This window comes from Fragaria vesca, linkage group LG5 (genome assembly GCF_000184155.1).
Source record: "Fragaria vesca subsp. vesca linkage group LG5, FraVesHawaii_1.0, whole genome shotgun sequence".
NCBI lineage: Eukaryota > Viridiplantae > Streptophyta > Magnoliopsida > Rosales > Rosaceae > Fragaria > Fragaria vesca.
Window position 1 is genome coordinate 11,679,755 of NC_020495.1, and position 23,096 is coordinate 11,702,850.

General features: G+C 38.4%; 3 protein-coding genes and 1 non-coding gene across 6 annotated transcripts; 3 read left to right on the forward strand and 1 right to left on the reverse strand.

The window, feature by feature from the left end:
• Window positions 1-4,128: 4,128 nt before the first annotated feature.
• On the forward strand, window positions 4,129-6,623 carry LOC101295419 (UDP-glycosyltransferase 85A1-like). Its single transcript, XM_004299600.1, has 2 exons — window positions 4,129-4,823; window positions 5,531-6,623. Exons 1-2 carry the CDS (start codon window positions 4,304-4,306, stop codon window positions 6,475-6,477), a joined length of 1,467 nt encoding a protein of 488 aa, XP_004299648.1. The 5' UTR covers window positions 4,129-4,303; the 3' UTR covers window positions 6,478-6,623.
• Window positions 6,624-9,467: 2,844 nt separating this feature from the next.
• Window positions 9,468-10,449, reverse strand: LOC101295714. Its single transcript, XM_004299601.1, has one exon. The coding sequence runs from the start codon at window positions 10,419-10,421 to the stop codon at window positions 9,468-9,470; it is 954 nt and encodes a 317-aa protein (XP_004299649.1). The 5' UTR covers window positions 10,422-10,449.
• Window positions 10,450-16,911: 6,462 nt separating this feature from the next.
• Window positions 16,912-18,136, forward strand: LOC101296004. 3 transcript variants are annotated; one of them, XR_184667.1, is made up of 2 exons: window positions 16,912-17,511; window positions 17,642-17,697. It is a non-coding gene; the product is annotated as an uncharacterized LOC101296004 (transcript). The 3 variants fall into 3 exon arrangements; XR_184668.1 differs by having other exon boundaries at window positions 16,912-17,515; window positions 17,642-17,660; XR_184666.1 differs by having other exon boundaries at window positions 17,493-17,515; window positions 17,632-18,136.
• A 3,227-nt stretch (window positions 18,137-21,363) lies between these two features.
• On the forward strand, window positions 21,364-22,324 carry LOC101296383. Its single transcript, XM_004299602.1, has 2 exons — window positions 21,364-21,445; window positions 21,967-22,324. Exons 1-2 carry the CDS (start codon window positions 21,367-21,369, stop codon window positions 22,209-22,211), a joined length of 324 nt encoding a protein of 107 aa, XP_004299650.1. The 5' UTR covers window positions 21,364-21,366; the 3' UTR covers window positions 22,212-22,324.
• The last annotated feature ends 772 nt before the right edge of the window (window positions 22,325-23,096 follow it).

Sequence of the window (23,096 nt, forward strand, 5' to 3'; positions counted from 1 at the left end):
GAGAGAGAGAGGTTGGGCTAATTACTGAAAATTAGTATAAAATATGGTTTTTACGTATGTAAAAGGTTGATTCGATGAAAATTGTTCTTTGGGCTACAACCCAGATAACCCATAAGAAAGATCCGTCCCTGCCTATGTGTCATGCCATGTAGATATGTAAAAGTATTTATTTCAATTCCATTCCATATAGTATATTTTGCTAAATCATAATATTGGATTACCAATTTACCATTTTTATTTCTTTTTAGATTTTAAGGGATGAAAGGTGTCAGTGATATTTTAAGGGATGTAAGAGGGTTGTTATTTATTAACAGCTGTAGTACCCCTTTGAGAGCTGTTGTGTACAAAGCTGCTCTAATCCCTCTGTAAACCCTCATTTGACAATCACTACTGGAAAAAAGTAAGGTACCTAGGCGACGAAAGGATTTTGTAGCCTAAGAAGCATAATTCGTCGCTAGGATGGTCACAAATCCTTCTCCGTTCAACAGGTTTTCTCGTCGCCGTAGGTATAACTGGAGTAGGTAGTCTTGGGTTGAGATTTGGCTCGAGATACGACAGAGGCTCCAAGCTGTTGGTGTGCGGGGTTTGGGTGTCGCCGTTGGTTTTCCAGGGTTGTAGCAACGATTTTATTGCCTGAATCTTATTGGTCTTGTGTTAGTGGCGCGGTCATGGTGATTTGGTCTGATTGATGTGGTGGAGGTTTGATTCTGGTGATCTGCGTGGATTGCTAGGGTGCCAAAGTTTGGGTGGTCGTATTTGGTGGTGGTGGCGACGCGGCTAGACAAGGTTGGGTGGTTTCGAGGTGATGGTGGTGGCTATGGCGTCTGGCTGCGGTTTCGACGTCGAGTGGTTGACGATGGCGCTGATGGCGCTGATGGCACAGATCCTTTATGTTCGGCCAGGCTAGGTCTTTCCTGAGTCTGCTTGGCTTCTAGATGGACTAAGGTCCTAACTGGGCTTTATCTTTCTGCCCTTCGCCCAATTTAGTTCCCTAGTCTTTCTACCTTGCTTAGCAATAAGAGTTAGGATTTAGCTACTTAATTCTTAATATTTCTAGTTGTACACCAATTGCGGTCTCTATGTGACTAGGTTTACTTTATAGAGAGTTATGTATGCTAGATTGTAGTTTCTATTGATCATACTCTTTTGAGCTCGTATGTTTGTAATTGGAGTTAGGTACCTCCCAATTAGTCTGTTAGTTTGAGTTGAGTATGATTTTGACACAAGACGTTAATTGATATACGTGTCTTTTGATCATAAATAAGTAATGAAATTATCTATCTTTTATTAAAAAAAAATATTAACAAAAGAAATTCTATGGCTAACTGCATGCAGACTCCACATATTATACTTAAAGAATTTTATTCAACGATTTATGTGGAGGGGAGTAGTGGAGTTCCACAGAGGCATATGTGTACATGACTTGTTTGGAGGCCGAAGAAATTAACTTGATCGTCGTCTTGCATGGACATGTGAGAAAGATCTCCAGCTATGTAGATATATTATTTATTTATATGCATTCTGCACGCATGGCATTGGCTCTGTGACTCATCCCATACGTATCTCTGTATATTTCCAGACAAATTTAAGAGAGGCGACGAAATCTCAACCCTAATATAATAAACCAGAGCTGTCGTGACGAATCGCTATCTGCCAGTTGCTCCACTTATTGCCTCGATTACGGGAGGATGAAGAAGCCAACTAGGGTTCGTCGATTATCTCCGATTGGAAAGCCGTCAGTACAATGTTGATGGCAAACTGATTTGTTTCGACCTGTATAGGTAAGCTCGTAAACTGATGCTACGTATACGTAACAATGTGGAATATGAGACAAATCACGCTAGATAATACAATTCAAACGTGCATGCGTGTCTGCCGAAATAACTTATTGATACATATGGCAGCAAGAAAAAAAAACTTATTATTGATACGTAGTTTTGATAGAGGCTTTTGTACCTAAAGCAATCATATGGCATGGGAGATCTGTACCTGATTTCCCAGACAGAAGTTGCCATGACGCATCATTGTTACGGGCCAGTTGGTTGTTTGATACTTTCCGAAAATGACAAGCAAGATAAAAGAAGAAGAAAAAAATGAGGCAAACTAGATCGAGTTTCTTCAATGGGGATAAAAGAGCTAATTACATGAACACCATTGATTGAACTAATTAAATGTTTCAAGTTGGAAACAAATGTGATTTGGTCGTTGCATATGATTTGGTGATTAGCTAGCTAGCTAATCAGAACTAATTTGGCAAGTGAATCTTCCATGGTTAAGCATGTCCATCAGTGATGAGATATACTGGATAAATTATACCTATATGTATCTCAATAATTAGATTACGTTTTGGTAATATCAAATTATGTTCCAGCTTTCATCGCTAGGACAGATATTTTTTGCATCCAGCCTCTAGTTTCAAGATGAATTAATATGTAGTCCACCAACTCATAAAATTGCGACCATGTAAATCTCAACTGGATCCCTTTTAATTTGTTTTCTGTAATATAATGACATCAACCAACTTTATGTGAAGTAGTTGAAATAAGACACCAACTAGTTTATTCCACATAATCGCAGTTAATAATCGATCTTGTTCAATACTCGATCAAAAACAGCCGGTTAACTCTTCTTTAAATCAATTTGAAATCCAGGCTCCTTCTCTGCTAGTAGCTGGACTGTTCTCTTAACAAATTAGTAAACCTTGATACGTACTTAATCCGGCAATCATACAAAACATGCATAGAAATCCGCCCCTCTGATATTGATATTTGGGACCATAATTGTTAATCGATCAGATCCTTCTAAACAAATACAAGTCTTGTTTTTTCATTTTTGTCATTTTCTGTTAATTATTAATTATGAAATAGATAGATGAACCGGCGACTACATATTAAGTTTATATGTACGTCAAAATTATATGAGTACTTATCATGGTTTCCAAAAAGCGAGAAAAAACAAAAACAAAAAAAAGTACCGAATTACAAGACATTGTTCGAATTTAGCATCAAAGGCTACTTTTGCTTATGTACATATAAAGGATCCATTAAAACCATGTATACACAAGTGGTGACACATCACGTCGAGTTATGTCTACATCCAAACTTTGGTAGGGGCGGGGAGCCGGGGGATGGTCAGGCAAGGGGAAACTTTATTTCATCGATCTCATTGATGCAGCTATATATGCAAGTAGTAAGGGGCTACAACGCTCATCCAACATTCCAACAATCCTAACATTAATTTCAACCGCAAGCATAGGCAAGGTCAACTAACAATCGTTGAAACACTATGGATCGGATCCAAGAGTGATCAACTTCAGGACAGTATATTGAAGTTTAAACTCATGATATGGTAAGAACGAAATAGTATGTCATCTCATTTTAAACTCAACTTAACGAGCATGAATTAGGAAGATCGTGTATCACACTCCATACGTACTCATAATGAATCATTATCTCTTGAAATAATTGATGTGATCAAATCAAACATGCATCATGTGTTGTCGATAGATAATAATACCTACTGGTTTGCATTTGAGTTGACACATTTCAAAAATATAAGGAAAAAAAACATCTTGACGTAAAAAGAAAAGAACAAAAATGAAAACAGATAACATATAATAATATATGTATATTTTCCTTATTTTTTATTTTTTGTCAAGATATTTTCCTTATCTATATATATGAGATGATTTGAAGAAGATCAGGCAAATCTGCAATCACATTCTAATCTATTGCCTCTAGGGAACTGACGTATACCAAGTAAAACAATTAAAGAATGACACATGCACCCTTCAGACTATTATTTATCGATGGAGTTGCAGTGTTGCACCCTTCAGAATATGAAAGGGACGAGCTGTAATGAATAGCATTTCAAATGGTCCAGAGCAAATTAGTAATCCGAGCATATCAACCTAAAAATAAGAGACATCGATCGTCTTGAACTTCGTGGCCTCCCCCCTCTCCATTCTCTCTAGCCGACTTGATATTTCGCAGCTATATATGCTAAGCATTGCTTTGATCCCAATGACATGCAGATTAAGTCACAAATAATAAGTGAGAAAGAGATCGGTCGAATGGCAATGAAAATGCACAACATATATGTCAACCTCCTAGCCCAAGTTGACATTTGACTAGCTTTCTGCTGTGAATCGTTGATTCTGTCCGATATTTTTGACTTGCAATTAACCCCATCATAGACAAGATCGAGTTGATTTACCCTTCCTTCACTCTTCCACCTCTATAAAAGCCAATACCATCACTTCTCTGTTCACCCCAGTTTCAGAGCAACCAGAGAAGAAAAAAACATGGGTTCCAATGCTTTGATGGTAGAGACTAATAAGCCGCATGCTGTATGCATCCCTTACCCAGCTCAGGGGCACATAAACCCTATGCTCAAGTTAGCCAAGCTCCTCCACCACAAGGGCTTCCACGTCACCTTCGTCAACAGCGAGTACAACCACCGGCGCCTCCTCAACTCCCGAGGACCCAACGCCCTCGACGGCCTCCCTTCTTTTCAGTTCAAGACCATCCCCGACGGGCTGCCTCCTACCGACACGAATGCCACGCAGGACATACCGTCACTTTGCGAGTCCACAAGGAAGTACTGCCTCCCGCACTTCAGGAAGCTTCTTGAGGAGGTGAACTCTGAGGAGAACTCGCCGCCGGTGAGCTGCGTGGTTTCCGATGGTGTCATGAGCTTTACTCTTGACGCGGCCGAGGAACTTGGGGTGCCGGAAGTGCTTTTCTGGACTACTAGTGCTTGTGGATTCATGGCTTACGTTCATTATAAGCATCTTATTGAAAAGGGTTACACTCCTCTTAAAGGTATGGATTATTTTTCAATCAAGGGTTTCACTCGGCCGAACTAAATATTTACGACACTTCATACTCAGTTTTAGGATTTTCTAAGTTTGAAACTTAAATCTAACAATGATAAACATTTTTGGTTTTTAATAATTGAACTCACCGATCAGTATTAATAACTTCTTATCTATATGAAAACTTCATTGAGGGAAGGAACATAGGGATCGCGATATCTATAGTTCCAAATTGCACTTGCCTCTCTTTCTGAATTTTGATTTTTAGATGGAATTGATGGAAGTGGTGGTCGATTATTTATGATACTCGATGTTATCCCTTAGGTGTGTCGGATTTCATATCTTAATCAGAGTTGTTGAAAGATTTATTTATGACTTGTCAATAACTTGAACCAAACTCATTTATACTGTCAGAATTTCCAAACTAACAGAACCAACTCGCTTGCTCTTCCATAAATGACTTCAAAGTTTTGAATGGATTATTTGGAATATATGCCTGATGAATCTCTAATGATCAGCAGGCTAGGTTACGCATATGTAATTGCTATGTATATTACACATAATTAGGGGTTGTATCACTTGTATGTTTCATGAGCTGACTTCAATTTTATGTTTCGTTACTGTGTTGTGCATTTGGTTTAGTACAAATCAATACGATTATGTATACGAAAAATGGCGCACTAAACATTTTGTATGAATTGCCTTGATTTGCAGATGCAAGTTACTTAACAAACGGGTACTTGGACACCGTGATTGACTGGATACCAGGCATGAAAGGTATCCGTTTGAAAGATATCCCAACCTTCATCAGAACCACAGACACAAACGCCCTGATGGTCGATTTCGTTCTCCATGAAACCGAACGAGCAGCTAAGAAAGCCTCCGCCATCATCTTAAACACATTCGACGACTTAGAACACGATGTCCTCGAAGCATTTGCAGCTCTCCTACCCCCAGCAGTCTACTCCATCGGACCCCTTAGCCTACAACTCAACCAAATCCCACCCGGCAGTGAGTTGCAGACCTTGAAGTCGAATCTATGGAAGGAAGAGTCAGAGTGTCTGGAATGGCTAGACTCCAAAGACCCCGACTCTGTAGTGTACGTCAACTTCGGAAGCATCACAGTGATGACCGAAACTCAGCTGATCGAGTTCGCTTGGGGGCTCGCAAACAGCAAGAAGACGTTTCTCTGGGTGATCAGGCCTGACCTAGTTGGGGGATCATCGGCTGTGGTGCCGGCAGAGTTTGTAGAAGAGACGAGAGAAAGAAGTATGCTGGCTACTTGGTGCCCTCAGGAAGAAGTCCTGAGACACCCGGCCGTCGGAGGATTCCTTACTCACAGCGGGTGGAACTCAACTCTCGAGAGTATCTGCGGCGGAGTGCCGATGATCTGCTGGCCTTTCTTCGCCGAGCAACAAACCAACTGCAGGTTCTGTTGCAAAGAATGGGGGATAGGGATGGAGATTGAGGGCGATCCTAAGAGAGATTACGTAGAAGGACTTGTGAGGAAGTTGATGGAGGGAGAGGAAGGGAAAGAGATGAAGAAGAAAGCTCTGGAATGGAAGAGGTTGGCAATGGAGGCAGCCACTGGTCCTAAGGGTTCGTCGTTTGTGAACTTGGACAAGATGGTCAACCAAGTGCTTCTAGCTCCCAGAAAATAAATTAGTGAAGATTTGAAAAGGACAGCATTGTTTGTTCTGTTATTTTCTTTGAGTTGCATTTGGACATTATCAGTTTCTTCTTTTGTAATAATCTATGAATATCAATGTGTTATTTTCAAATTTTATTCCAAGTGAGATTTGACACGGTTAGAATTGTTGTTTTGTACTGTGCTTGGACTTGTTTGGCATCCAGTAGTCGTCCACCTATTGTGTTTGCAACTAGCTAGCTTGTCGTGTCTCTTTTGAATACGAAATTAGCTTATAAAGAATAATTAAGGAGCTAAATATTGCATTATATGTATGTAATGCATACTTTAAGAGCTCAAGATTACAATGGTACTATCTCAATTATTATAAGGGCATCTCCAACAATCCTTTCTATACTCATACCTATACCTATATTTTGAGTCACCCATACCTATTACTATTTATACTCATATTTCATCTCCAACCATTAAAACCCATACTCATACTCATATAATATTAACTATTTAATTTAATCCATCAAATATTTAGGGCCGTCAGATTAAAAGTTTAATAATTATACATCAATTTTTCTATTTAAGTATGAATTAATCTAAGCCTTTGGTTTCCAAAAACTCACAATCTGAGCCGTCATTTTGTTATTGTTGAAGCCCACAACAATACTGCAATTGCAAGTGGGGGATCCACTCGTCTTTCCAGCTGCTTCACGTGCTTGCACAGCGTCAGGGTCCCGCCTTTCAGTTATGGGTTTCCTCCTTAGCTTCCGACCCAAAATGCGTCAATTGGTTAGTAGGAACCATATATGGGTATGGGTTTCAATGGTTGGAGACAAAATCTTTTGAGTTTTGACTATGGGTATAAGTTTTAGGGGCATTGTTGGAGATGCCCTACTAACGCGTCAATAGCATAGAGACATAAAGGCGATGGCTTATCAATTAATTAAGTTTTACATGTGAGCATATTGGTACTTTGCCTATTTTGGATGGGGGTGTGCTCCCTGATCTTGGTGGGTTTGGATAAAGAAAGAAACCTCTCAACATTGGTCAAAAGGAGGCCGGAAGGTATATCACGAAAGTTCTTGTAATAAGCATCAAATTACAAGTGAAATTACAAGTGAACCGAATATATAATATACAATCTCAGTATTTTATTTGATCCAATCATCACAGCTTTTCACGTAACAGTATCATGTATATATACGGATGTCAACAAAATTGAAATAAAAAAACTAGTCCAAGTAAGTGTTTTAAACACAAGATATGAGGATTCGAAATCGAAGAAGTTATGAATGCTTAATCTGATTAGATAAAAAATGAATAGAGTAAGGGGGGTGTATTGTATTTGGATTCATACAGACTTATTTTAATCAATTGACTTTTTGAAAAGTCTATAGACTCTTTGAAAAGTTCATAGACTTTCACTGATTTCTTAAAACCATCGATTTTTAATCACAGACTTTAACTGATTTCTGAAATCTACAGATTTCATATGAATGACTTATGTAGATTTCTTAATACTTACAGAGTTACATAAAAAGGAAAAAAAATAAAGATGCAATGACAAACACATAATGACACCGATTATAAGTTTAGTGCTCATCTATCTAATTTCGATGCATACTGTTGTAATATTTGATTGAAATACATAAACATAAGTAACAAAAAAAAACTATATTAACTTAACAACATGCATACTTGTACGTTAACCAAAGACACATATTCTAAAGTGGGACATTAGATGTTCACAGTTTAATTCATGTACGCTAATATAATAATATATGATCATGTGGTTCTAATATCAAGAGTTAGTATATAACATTTAGGTTATCGAGGGTTCCAAGCATTACAATTGAAATACAACAAAATATTAACATTCAAAAAACATTGAAAAGAATAGGTAGAATAGAACATTGATAGCACAAAATATTAAATAAAAAGAAAAAAAAGATGATGTATTGTAGGATCAACCTATTCACATGTAAAGAGAAAGTCTATCGTAAACTTTTCCAAATCTTTGCTCTAGTGGATGGAAAAATATTGGAGTTTGGTGTGTGTAATTTACACTACAAAATCCATAATTATCCATGAGTTATTAATTCCATAAGTATGAATGATATTTTGAATACTTCTATTCATTTTAAAAAGTCTTAATTGAATACCTCTGAACTTTGGTGGAATTTATAATGATTTTTTAAAATCTAGTTGAATACACCCAGACTTTGATAGATTTTTAAAAGTCTGTATTGAATACACCTAGACTTTCAAATTCCATAGACTTCTTTAAAACTTCCATTAATTTCATATACAATACACCCCCCTAAAGGAAGAAATTGAAGGTTTCCGGTCTTTATTCTCTCTTCGTATATCTAAGCAGGTGACTTGCCATTGAAGGCGCAATTGTACATTGTTGCATGAAATCCGCTCGGGTACTGTATATAGAAGTCTGACACATCCCTTGATTGAATTAGGTACCATATCTTACATCGTTTATTACAATACAATTGCAATATCTCATAAAAACATTGGTCGAATGGACTACTTTTTTAAATGAAAAAGTGAGTTGGGTTCCTTATTGCCAAGAAATCAGGACATGCCCAAATTGTATTCCATTCCACTTTTTCGGTTATAATAGTTCTAGACTTTTAGGGGAGTAGAAATTTTCGGTGAAATTAATATAATTTTGTGCCATCACGGAGTCATCATCTAGTAATATTTTGTCCTTAATTTTTCCTATCAATATAAGAAGCGGATAGTAGACAGATGTGAAGGATATTGTTAATGCTAAAACCTCTGGCCCATTACACCAGATTGGCCACCTTTCTGTTCAAATTCTATATTTTCATCGTAATTGGGCTAATTAGTGGTTAAAGGCCCAATATGCACCATTGCTTGGTGCATAAGCAAATACGAAATCCTTATTTTCATACATGTACTCCATATATACAGTACAACTATATCAACATCATAAGCAAATAAAAAAGCTAGTGATTACAGTGTGTGACACTGTCACACAATGGTCTCACACTGAGAAGTATAAGGATCAAACAAAGCAGGCAAGAGGTACTTCCACCCATTGACGCCCACCGCATTGTAGCTCGCGCCACTGTTTGCATCCACCAGCAGCTCTCCCGCATAACCTGGGTACGCCCCCTTGCCGTAAACCCCGGTACAAGCGGAAGCCGCCTCTAGTGGCGCCTCTGTTGAACCGAGGTAAAACCCGTTTGCAAACGGGTTTGTCACTGTTCCCGCCAAAAGAGTGGCGATATTTACCACCATGCCATCGACCCCCACGTCAGCATTGGGGGCAACCAACGGCGGGGTTTGTGGCCCGTATATGGGCTGATGGAATGGCCACGCGCACTTACCCGGGCACTGAGTCGCCGAGTTTCCGACCCAGATGAACACCGAGTTGGACTTCCGGTTCGAGTCGTGAAACCCGCAGTTGCGCATGCAAAACCCTTCCACCGCTACATCTGGTGCTGTCAGTACAAGTGTCAACCATCCCCGGCCGAAGTTGGCACGGCGAGCCAACTCGGTGATCTGAGATTTTTTTAGGGTTTTGCCCAGAGAGCAGTTGTGGTCTGAGAGTTGGGTAGAAAGAGAAACATTGGTTGGTTTTTGGCCGGCTTTTTTCATGTAAGTTTGGACTGAGTTCCACCATTGAGTGACTGAGGGCTTAGCTGTCTTTTGATCTTTGTGATTAAGGGAGAGAAGAAAGTCGGCAATGATGGATTTCTGGGCGGGCGAGAAGTTCCCGTACCAGAGTATAGAGACTGGGAGGTCTCCTTGGAGCAAAGCGCCACCGTGGTAGGTTAGAGCCATGGTTGGAGGTTGGTACAGTGACGTTAGCTTTCTTGCTCCAAGACACACATTACTTAAGAAGAGAAACTGAACAAGAACAAGAACAAGAAGACGAGCTACTGGTTTAGAAAATTGGGAGGAACCCATTGATTTCGACATGTTTTTAAAGGAAAGAGATGAAATATAGATTAACTTTGTTGGAGTTTGAAAGATTCTCAAAGCAGAGAGAGAGAGAGAGAGAGAGAGAGAGATTAGGAATTTGACTGGTGTGAGAGATCGGAGGGAGTGAGAGCTTGTATATATAGCAGTGATGGGTGCATGCACACTGCAATGTGTTGGGATTCTTAAGCAAATTGAGATGTGGCCATTTGTTGCTTTTTATAAGATTAAACTGCAACATTATACATATAATTCACTATATTGTAAGAGAATTAGATGGATTTTAGCTAGGTATATTTTATAGTGTTATTTAAACCCTAATTTAAATATGATCGAGGCACTTCTCCATGCAATGTAATGAACTGGACGGTGGGGACCTGTTTTGGTTAGCTTTCATTAGCAACAACCTCACAGATAAATTTACAGAGATCACGAGAATATAGAAGAAAGATAAAGAGATCGATGAAGAAAGAATCTCCCTTTCGTATTAAGCTTAATTAATTTTCATATAAATAATTATATGTGCTATATTCAGATTAGGAAGTAACACACTTTGCTTTGCAAATGAATCAGCTGCATGGATTGGAGAGTTTATGGGCAGCATGTGCTTAAACCAGTTTACTAGGCGTTACGTTTTCGATTCACCTTTGTTAATGTTCTGAGCTTTCGCACACAGATGTTTCCTATATATATGCCTTGCGGCTACATGTACTGATACGTTCAAGGCTATCGAGCTCAACTAAAACTACTGATGATACACGAGCATGCTTGTTTTCTCGACTTCAACTAGGCATTTAATTTGAGCAGGTACTTAATTTGAGCATACTTATCATCTCTGGACTCTGGATGGAACTGAAATGGTGTTATTCTAAGCTCGTATACATGTTTCACTATCTCTACGTGGTTCTGGATATAAGTACATAATCAAGATCAAAATTAAGTAAGTGTGAAAACAATCATCTCAACTCAACATCAAGTTCAACTACATAAATTATATCCGGCAACCCTTTGTTACTTCATGTACTATTTTCGTAAGATGATCGAGAAGAAGAACACCAAAATACGCGTTAAACTGCATTGGAGCTTGTATCAATCAAGAACAAAATCTATCGTATATATATTTCAAGATTATTATGCATATTACACTGTCATTTTAATTTTCCATTCCACCTTTTTCTTTTTCTTTTTTAACGTGCAGGTGAATGATACAAGTTGTGGAAAAGAAAACAAATTAATTGTGGAAGGAACTATAGATTTTGGTCCATGCTTCAATGTCCCTACCCGTACCTGCATATACTTAGAGAGAGTACAATGCATTATAACGTACATGATCGTATTCGCAGAACTTGGAGATCGAGGTGATCCCATACATGCTCCTGTGGTCCGCATGCGGGGTTAGACATGAAATACTGAATAGGCCATGCCAAGTTCCATACCTGTTGTGGTCACTGCTCAGTACTCATCAGTAGTACTACTATCAATGCACGGTTTGATCAATCTTAATAGTGAACGCGCGGATAACACTAGGGTTCGGACACTTCACATTCTTAGATATTCATAGATCGAATCGACCTGATCGGCAAGTATCTACTACATTTCATTAAAATTCGAGTAAATGATGACAAACCAATGGCCAGCTACTCGATCATATGCATGCCTCCCTATTCTGAAATATATGTACCTATTTTCGATCTGGGGAGTTCAAAATAGAATATTAGAGAGCTGAACTATGATCGATGTATTATTGCTATAGAGTCTGAAATGAGTTAACTACCCAGAAAGAAAGATCGGATAAGCATATATATACTTGATGCAAAAAGATCGAAGGGAGGCCTTAACTGCGATGATGCACCCAAATCATGTAAATAAAATAAATTCACTCCAAATGAGAAAGGAGGAACAAAAACTGTTACTTAAAACTAACAGTTTAGGAACATCTCCAAATGAAGCACCTCTCCACTCGTGCGGTGATCAACCAATTAATTAGAGAGTTAGTTTGGTTCATCAATTAGATAAACCTTTCCTTAATTAGGGTGACCATGGATGTCATTTACATATATATAAAACGAAATGCATGCTGAAATTAGCTGGATATATAGTTTTGGTGACCAAATGTTTGCAAGTATGGGAACAAACGTGGACTGGTGAGCCGCTAGACAAGGGCTGCAGGATGCTCTCTCTGTGTGCATGCTTGATTCTTATTCCATTAATCATCCCAAGCTAGCTGGAAGCTGATGGCATCCAAGGAGACTTATCCCCCCTCATAATGGAATATTAGTCAAGCAACCAAATGTAGAATACTTCCTTCACTTAAATCGTTGTTTTATCAATCACAATATATACACAGTAGTCATTTATATGCTTATCTAAATGTAGAGGAAAAGACATCCGATGGATAAATGATCTCACACTGAAAAGCTAGGACGAAAGCAATTAATCAAATATGGATGACAAGATAAGCATTAGGGCTTCTACATCCTGCCTCCAAATTTACCTAGGCAAGTGCATGAATAAAATGCTGAAGTTTATATGGTCTTTATAATTAGTTTATTTATAAAAAAAAATATTAAAAAAAAATCACACATAATGAAAAAATGAAAACTTCCAAAATCACCCGAAACATACACATTCTTACTTGGGATCATGTTTTCATGTTCCCACCCTCAATACTCAAGTTATATGTTCTCAAATTAATAACTTTACGAACGAACCTAGCCTAGAACATGATCTAGTCGTGAGAAAATTAAGTAATGCTGATAATTTGAATACATCAAAATATTTCACATCCAGTTCAAGGGACATTATTCAAATGTATATGAACACCCAAGTTTGTTCCCAACATATTGACGAAACTGTCTGCTTCGTTATTAGTCAAAAACAAATTCATTATGCTTACGTACAGCTCTTTTATTCCTAACGATAACAAATTAAATAAACGAAGCTGGTAAACTATGTTTATGCAGAGACAAGTACAGCTTGGAGCTAGCCTAGGAAACCCTTTCGAACACAGACAAAGAGCATCCAGCAATGGATTCTCTCATGTAATAATCAGACATCTACATTCATGGAACCTTTCTCTCTGTAACTTCAAAATACGCAGATTACTTAATTAAGTGATCGATGGGTTATATGATTGATATTATAGTCTGTCTGCTTCAGGGAAGAAAGAGAAGGCAGCTAAATCTAGTAGTGCATCTACCACGAGACACGCTTTGAGATTTTCTCTCTTTTGCGTGAATCGGGATGCTAGGGCATTGTAGGTGGACGCATTGTCAAACTCAATAACATCATGATCAGTGTTAATATGAATATTAGTACTTGTTTGGTTTAATTGGATAATGTTTTTGTGGCATATAGTACTACTCGCAGCTCGTGAGTTTAGGTTCTAGCAGATTGGATGAAGATGACGATATATAGCTACAAGTAATTGATCGATGTTCTAGTTTAACGTGATCATTGTTTAATGCAAAACCATTTTTCATTTAGGCCATTTGCAAATAAAGAAATCTAGGGTTATTGTTTGATATATGGTTTCTGTTGAGAAGAAACACGGGTTGTTAAACTAAATGTTGTTGGCATCAATTAATTTAAGATTAAAAACATGCTAATATATGGAAAGGAAAAGTAACATATTGGGAAAAAAAAAAAAATTAAGGCGCAGATGCTTTACATATAAAGAACTAGGATCATTGTGATACCACTAAGCTAGCAAATTTAAATTTGGCACGTCTGACGGCCTGATGGTGGTGAAAATAAGCAAAGGCAGACCAAATCCTGGTCTGCTGCCCCTGTATTGCAAAACCAGTTTATAGTACTATAACAACAAATTCTAGCTTTAGACTATGTGTAAATACCACCTATACTAATGATTTTATTTAGCCAGTATACACGGGTTGAGACTTGAGAGATTGATTGAAGGCCGTGGTTATCCAAATATAATCATGGACCGGTTTGGAAATTGAGCAAATGAAACAAAATAGCAAGAGGTACCCTGAATGAATGAAGAGCCGGATGCCTTGTACAAACTCCATTTGTTCCATGAAACCCATGAGGCGATCATATATATCCGATAATGTTAATTTACTATATGTTACGATACTAATTTACTATAGTTGTTACTTGGTATGTGTAGTTGGTAGTAAAGAACTACCTTCCCGGTCCATAGATTAGTCAGGAAACCACCAACAGTTGAATAGAATACACCCACACCCAATAGCAATATGGGTCGGGACCACAAGAGTAGCAAGAGGAAGTCTGTACAAACCAACAAAGAATGACATTTGTCACATGTTGATTGGCAAGAAGAAGGAAAGACTACGCGAGGCCATAAATAAAGCTCATCAGTCATTGAAGCAGGTAACATTAATTGCCTTATTAATTACACTTTACCATAGGAGAGGGAAAGACCAGTAAGTCCCGGTCATATTCTCTTACCGCAAGTTGCAGGCGATCGAAGGAAAGGATCCCAGGCAGGCACGCGTCAAACTTCTAAAGACTGTACAAGATCTTGCATAAACATTTGGCGTCATATGTGGGAAGTCTTACTAAAAGTCTGCGTGTCTCGATGGCTGAGTCGAGCGAGGCAGAGGGAGGTCGATGGGTCAAAGCGGGAAGAGCTAAGAGAGGCAATAATATTTGAGCGAACGCCGAAAACAACGGCAAGGAACTCAAAGGTCACAAATGATCAGCAGAACGAGACTGGAGATGGTCGACTAGAGCGAACTCCGGATGGGACAGTAAATGATCTCAATCCCGAAGAAGTGGCAGACATGATAGAAGGGATGAGGGCAGATAGTGCCCGGCTAGAAAGGGAAAGGGCGAGGGATCACGAGGAAGCCATGGCAAGAGAGAGAAGACTGGAGAGGCACAATGCCACCCTCATGAACACGTTGGCTCGGAGGATCGACCAGAATCAGGCGATAGATAGGCGATCACGGCCCAACAAGCTCAGGGAACCGGGAACCAGGAGACACTTGTGAATCCGGTAAAGCCAGTAACACCAGCTACGAGAACCAGGAGAACGGTGCACGTCGGTGTTAATCTCTTATCAGAAGGAATGCAGAATGAAGGTCCGCCACTGCAACCTTTGTATGCGCTCGGGATTGCACAAGAGGGAGCAGCAGACATGGAGGCGGTGCAGAGAGCCATGAGGGACAACATGGTAAGTCTGACAACAAGAGTAGATGACACCGAGAGGCGGGTGACGACGAAGCCGTTGAAGCTGAGCTATAGCAGGGATAACGATCCCCACCTTTTCCTCGATAGCTTCAAGTCCCACACGAATGTCAAGTGTTACACGGACGCGACATGTTGCAACATGTTTCAAGAAACGTTGGTCGAAGAAGCACTAAGTTGCCAAGTGGACTGTTTCAAACATTTAGCCGATAAGTTTGTCAATTGGTTCATCCTACACACGAACGGACAAAATATGACTCAGTTATTCAAGGTGAGGCAAGAAGGCAATGAGGGACTAAAAACCTTTGTAAAGAGTAGGTAGGGAGCCACAACAAAGGTCAAGAATTTTGACAAAAAAGTGGCACAAGAAGCCTTTATCCAATCCCTGCTACCGGGAAAATCTTCGTATACCATAAAAATTGAGAACCCACAGGGATATGACGAGCTCATGGAGATGACAATCAGACCATGATACTTACGAGAGTAAATCGGCGGGAAAATGAAAGCTTGAAAAAGGCAAAGTACATCAACAGTACAAACCACCCAAGAAGTAAGAGTGTGGAAGGGGGACCAGGAGCAGCAGACATTCGCACCCAATAAGCGGCATAAGGAAGGAGGAAACAAGAAACCAACAAGACAATATAGCAGTCCACAGAGCAAAAGAATAAGTACCTACCAGGATACCAGTTACATTAATGCAACACCGGCGATAAGGGAGCAATTCACAACGCTAACTGTTACGTATAAGATGGTATGGAACGAGAATAAGTCCATAATCCCAGACCCACCCGCACGTAAGTTCTCTCCATCCAAGCTAACAATGGAGGACATAGATAAATTCTACAGATACCACAGTGAGGCAACCCACCACATAAACAATTGTGTCGAGCTAAATAGGGTGGTTGAAGGCCTCATATGGGAAGGGAAGTTGTAGCAATATGTATCCGAGCAAAGGCACGTAGGAGCAATCCACTACGACACAATCAACACAATCTATAGGGGAGGGGACCATATCGATCATAGAAGAACTAAGGCAATGAAGCAATGCACGGGGATCCAGGAAGGCCGAGAAGTATTCACATTCGGGAGTTGCAACAACCAACCAATATCCACCGAGTGGAAGTCAAATACATTCACCAAAGAGCAAGAAGAAGCGATCAAGCAGCCTCACGAAGACCCATTCCTAATCACCGCGCAACTTGACCATTACATCACCAAGAAGATTCTGATAGACATCGGGGCCTCGTTGAATGTGTTGTTTAGAAGCGCGTGGAGGGGAATAATAATTTTTATGTAAATAATTTAGACGAAATTAATATTATAAAATTCCATTCAGAAAAAAAACCCTAGCTTCATAGAACGAGCCGCACGCCTGTACCTTAAACCTTGCCTTAAATCCCATCTTCTTGCTCGTCTAGCGACCCTCCGAGTCGGCACGGGACTCTTGCCTCGTCGACGAGTGGCGGATGCGGCTGGATGGGTATTGTCTCAGTTTGGTGTGATGGGAATAAATCAAGTCTCAGGAGAAGAGGAGAGGGTGATGATGTCAGTTTCTTGTCTGAGATCGCAGGTTTCCTAAGGGAGGTACATCGGCAGTTCAGAGGAAGGTGGATGGTATTGTGCGAGGGCCGAAAGAACCTTAGATCCTTTTTTAGGTGAACGGAGTAGACATGTTGGACAGGGTTGGGGACGACGACGATATTTGCAGCATTCTGATCCAATCGGAAAGTATTGATCCAACTTGGGTTGATAGGATCTGATTTGGATGTTTGGATGGCTGGAAGTGCTAGATTTCCATGCTTGCATTCAGAAAAAAATGGCAGGAGGGAGAGACGTCCTATGTTTGTTTGACGTGAGGCGGAAGACGGCAGAGAAGCTGCTGGTGATGGGACGACCTATGTTTTGCAAATCGGATGTGGGTATGATTTCCTTTTCCGTATCCATTTAAAACTTGGGCTTTTTGGTTTTTGGGCCAATGTTTTAGGCCCAAATCATTTTAATTAGTTTATAATTTTCTTATTTCTATGGTTATTAGCTAATTGTAGGCAAGCAATAAAATCCTATCACTTTATGGTGGGAAGAGGTGGGCTATGTCCTGGTAAATGCACGCAGCGTGTTGTGTTTGTTCTAATGAAACAATGATTTCCTTGCTTTGTCAAATAGACGCAATCTCCTAGTGGCAAGATGAAACTTAAGGTCACAGGTAATTTCTACTAAACATCATAGCCAGAAAGTTGATACGCATATAACTTATGGCTCTGTATGAACAGTATTTTTCAGGTATGTCGCCAAAATTGTAAATCAAATGGAGTAGTCAATGATGCATTCTTAGTTAAATGGTGCTTGCTAAAATGCATAGATTTTGTAGACATGTCTAATGTTAGTTTAGGATGTTCTTACAGTATGGGGTTTAGGCACAATGTCTCCCCCCCCACCCCATTTTGTATTCTAAGGTTTCGTTAATAGTTATGGCGGGAGGGCTGCTGTTCTAGCCCTTGTATTTAAAAAAAATTAGACGAATTATTTGTTGGACGAATTATAAATAATTTTGAGGAACTATAATCCGAGTTATATTATATAAGTGTTTTTTCGATGAATTATAATTATTGTTTGGACAAATTAGTGTTAAGAGTTTATTTGGCAAAACTAATTAATATTTGAAGAAACTAATTCAATGTTCTCCCCATTGAGAAATGCAAGAAACAGTCCTTACATATATACACTACCAGAAGAAAGGCTTTAGCCGACGAAAACAAAAAAAACCAGGCCGACGAATTTTTTTTTCGTCAGCTATGGTCAACTGTAGCCGACGAAATCTTTAGCCGACAAAATTTTTTTTTTCGTCGGCCAAAGTTTTCCTTCGTCGGTCAAAGTTTTTACTCGTCGGCTAAAGTATTTTAGTAGACGAAAAAAATTCTCGTCAGCTAAAAGAAAAACAATAAAATGTTGTATAACTTGTTTAGTAGGTTTTAAACAAATACACAACTTTGTAAACCAACTCTACATAGAAGCAAAATTAACAAAAATCTCGTGAAATAAGATGTGTTCAGAAGGGTGAAATACGGTTATGGTTCAAAAATTACGTAAATCGGGTAACGTCTCTGATGTAGAACAGTCGAAACCCGGTATTTACTATGCTGCAGATTTGGCATTCGGTGTTCGATTGACTATTGTGATACCTTTCCGGAAGCGTAACAGCCCTGCGAGTCAAACTCATCGCTATGCCATGGCATATGGGCCTTTTTTGCCATCCGAGTCCGTTTAGGGCTTCAAAATGCGGTTTTCTTATTTTCGATTAGATTTGACCGTTTCGATCGAGCCCTTAACGTTGTCGAATCTTGTTGAATTTTTTACCATACACATCTTTCATCATAATGATCATATATGACGGTTGAATTTTGGTTTGTGAATTTTAGTCATCGGAATCACAACGTGTCTACTAATGTTATATAACTTCTTTGTGAACCAACTCTACATAGGAAGCAAAATTATCAAAAATATTGTGAAATAAGATGTGTTTAGAATGGTGAAATACGGCTATGGTTCAAAAATCACGTAAACTGGGTAACGTCTCGATGTCGATAGTAGCGGTCAACCCTATTTACCATTATTATTCCCTATGGGGAGCCCTATCGTCGGAAGGTAAACGTCTCAAAATTTTTATATGGGCAGTTGCGTCTCATCTACGTGAGAGTTTTTTATGTGGAAGGTTTGACCAAAATATGTAATATAGAGGGAGATATGAGCGTTTTCGTGTGATAAGTGACGATGGATTATGGTTGACCATTTCGATCGAGCCCTTAACGTTGTCTGATCCAGTTGAATTTTTTACCATAGACATCTTTCGTCATAATGATCATATCTGACGGTCGAATTTTGGTTTGTGAATTTTAGTCATCAGAATCACAACGTGTCTACTAATGTTATATAACTTGTTTAGTAGGTTATACAACTTTATGAATCAACTCTACATTGGAAGCAAAATTATCAAAAATCTCGTGAAATAAGATGTGTTTAGAATGGTGAAATACGGCTATGGTTCAAAAATCACGTAAATCGGATAACGTCTCGGTGCCGATAGTAGCGGTCAATCTTATTTACCGTTATTATTCCCTATGGGGAGCCCTATCGTCGGAAGATAAATGTCTCAAAATTTTTATATATGCGGTTGCGTCTCATCTACGTGAAAGTTTTTCGTCTGGAAGATTTGACCAAACTACGTAATATAGAGGGAGATATGAGCGTTTTGGTGAATTTATAGACTTTAGCCGACGAAATATTAAAAAAGTCGTCGGCTAAGGTCAAAATTTTTTTGGCGGAAAACCAAATTTAGAGGAAAATTTTCAAAGGAATTCAGCCGATGAAAATATTCAAAATCTCGTCGGCTATTGTAAAAAAAATTTCAACCAAAATTTTTTAGCGGTCAACCAAAATTTTCAAAAGAGTTTAGCCGATGAAAATAAAAAATTTCGTCGGGTAAAATTCTTTATATAGGAGTTTTTCCGGAGGTGGATGGTAAAAAGTCAGAAAATCAGAAAAAGTTCCGGATTTTCTTCTCGGCCTAGCTCCGCCGTCAAGCAACCGGAGACCACCACACTTGTCCCAAAAGCTTCGCCGTCATCTCTACTTCATTGCTGGACAGGTGGTGCATCGAGTGGCGTCGCCGTGAGAGATAAAATCGAGCTCCAAAACTCCGCCAGTTAGGATTCGGTGTCGATCGAATTTCTCCTTCCTCAGGTCACCATTTGGTGAGTTCTATATATGGATAAGTTGAGTTTGATTAGTACTACATTCCCCTAGAATTTGGTAGCTCGATTCGGTGTATGTGAGGAGAATCGAAAATTTGAAGTTTTTAGTGTTTAAAATTGGGGATTTTTATATTTTGATTCAATTGACCTGTTTAGGCTTAGAATTGGGGTTCGACTTCTTCTAGAAAGTTGTTCGAAATGTTGAGAGGGAGATTCTGTCAAATTTTGGTGGTGATTGGAGGTGGCCGAAAGTTTATGCAGTTTTTTTTTTTCAAAAACCAGCAACTTTAGCCGACGATATTTAAATACTATATTCGTCGGCTATAGTATTTTTTAATTTTTTTATAAGGTTTAGCTGACGAATTATGACATGTTTCATCGGCTATAGTTATTTTTTTAATTTTTTCTATAAGGTTTAGCCGACGAAACAGTCTATATTTCGTCGGCTATAGTTGTTTTTTTAATTTTTTATTACACACTTTAGCCGACGAATATCTTATTGTTTCGTCGGCTAAACTGTGGGACTATAGTCGACGATCTCTTCTTTTTTCGTCGGCTAAAGTCATCGCCGACGACCTTTTTCCGACGAAATCTTAGCCGACGAAACTTTTTCATCGGCTAAAGTGCTTGTCCTGGTAGTGAATATACATAATTAATGGCTATTATCAATAATTAACATTTATTTTCATTACCTAATAAAGTTCATCAATATCATTGATTCTCTAAAAACAATAAATGATAGAATCGGTAATACAATATAATTAACGATTTGGCAAGATATATAATGTAGAATTAGAAAGAAATATTTTTATTCACTTATATAGCATGACACATGTCACAAATTTTAGACCTCATTATGGCCTCAAATCAGTGCATCCTTCTTAAATTTCTAATCCTTCATTTTAATCAGGCATTAAAAGAAAATCTAAAATGGTAAACATTTCAATTGAAACGTTTCATAATAAATCAGTATAAATATATACGATTTTGATTGGCATATCACCACAGCAATTTTGTTTCAAATGGCGAAAATTAGCTCTCTCGGAGCCTCCTTTGCACTTTCCTGCATTGTCCTCATAATCTTCTTTTCTTTGGTTGAATGTGAGTACCCTTGTGCTTGTGAAAGTGAATGAGATGAATTTTTGTGTCTAAATCTCAAAAATGATAGTTTCTACACAAAGAATTCGAATATGTCTCAGTAAGTGTTTTTCATATGAAAAACGTATGCATCAATTTGACATTTTTACTTTTTTCATTTTCATAGATTAAAAAATCTGAAAATACGTTTCACAATAAATTATTGATTGCATTTTTAAAGTAGAAAATAATAATCTCATTCTCATTTTTATTTTTAAAAATCAATTTTGAAAATCGTTTTCAAAAAACGTTACCGGACAAACCCAAGTTGATGTTTTGCAGTTTTTCTTTGTAAAAGTTGAAAATATTTTCATTTTTCATTTCCCATGTTTTTGAGAAATTAAAATGTCTCACCAAACGTAATTTCATTTCATTTTCAAAAATTAAAATAGAAGTATGAAAATATTTTCGAACGCCACCTAAAATTTCTATTAAACAGTGATTTTACTCTATATTAATGTCCACTAATTTTTTTTAATCAACAGGCAATGATGGCATTAGTTCCATCAGCAAGAAGAATGATCTGGATAATGGAAGATTTTTGAGTGAAGATATGATTAAGGGTGGAAAATTGAAAGACGTCGGTTGTGCGGAAACAACCTGTGCTATGGGAAGAGATTGTTGGTGTTGCACACGAAAGGAGATAAGAAACTATTGCTATGCTACACAGAAGGTTTGCTTGAATGCATGTTTGGGCATTGGTTCCGCAGCAACACCTCAAGCTTCATGATAATATTGCAATTTAGTATCAACAAAATAAAATTTTAAAGCAATACATACATGTTATATTTTGGTTGATTTTCGAGTGATTAATAAGGAAATGAGAAAATTCATATTTACATTAATTAGTTGTTGAAGTATTGTGATATACAAAATAATGAGGAAAATATTTGTGACACCCTATACTTTACTCCTAAAAACAGTTTTGTCTCTCGGTTTTTAAATTAAACCGGTATACATGTATTCTCAAATCTCGACAGTTTTACCCTTTACGTCAGTTGACCGTCAGAAGAGACTGTTAAATTGCTAAAATGACTAAACTACCCTTAATCAGTATTAGTTTTACTGTTGCTTATTCAGTTTCGGTATATCCGATTTATTTTGTAAACATATTTGGCTATTGATCTGATGATATGAACTATTTTTTCATAAAAATAAAAAAAATAAAAAAAAGTGGAAACAAAGGAATGTACATGTAAGCCGAATCTCAGTAAACCAAAGGGCCTAACTTCAACTTCCTATATCCTCATGAGGCTAGGAAAATCTTCATTACGACTAAAAGACTTAACAATCAATAACAAATTGACAACAAACTTGGTAAAGAAGAATGAGTACTCCAACTATGCGCTCCGATCCCATGAAGGATTAACAGGTACATGAGTAAACCAGGCCTCTTGGTACTACTTGGTAGTGGATATTAGTGATATAAGCAGGTGAAAAGACCTGGCATTTCAACCCGTTACCCATTAACCGCCCGCCAACCGCTTGTTAAAAACCCGTCCATTTCCGCCCCATTAAAATTTTAGGCTAACGGGCGACAACCCGCTAACTAACGGGCGGAAACGGGTTGCCCAACGGAACCCATCTAACCCGCTAACAAAAAAAACCATCTAAC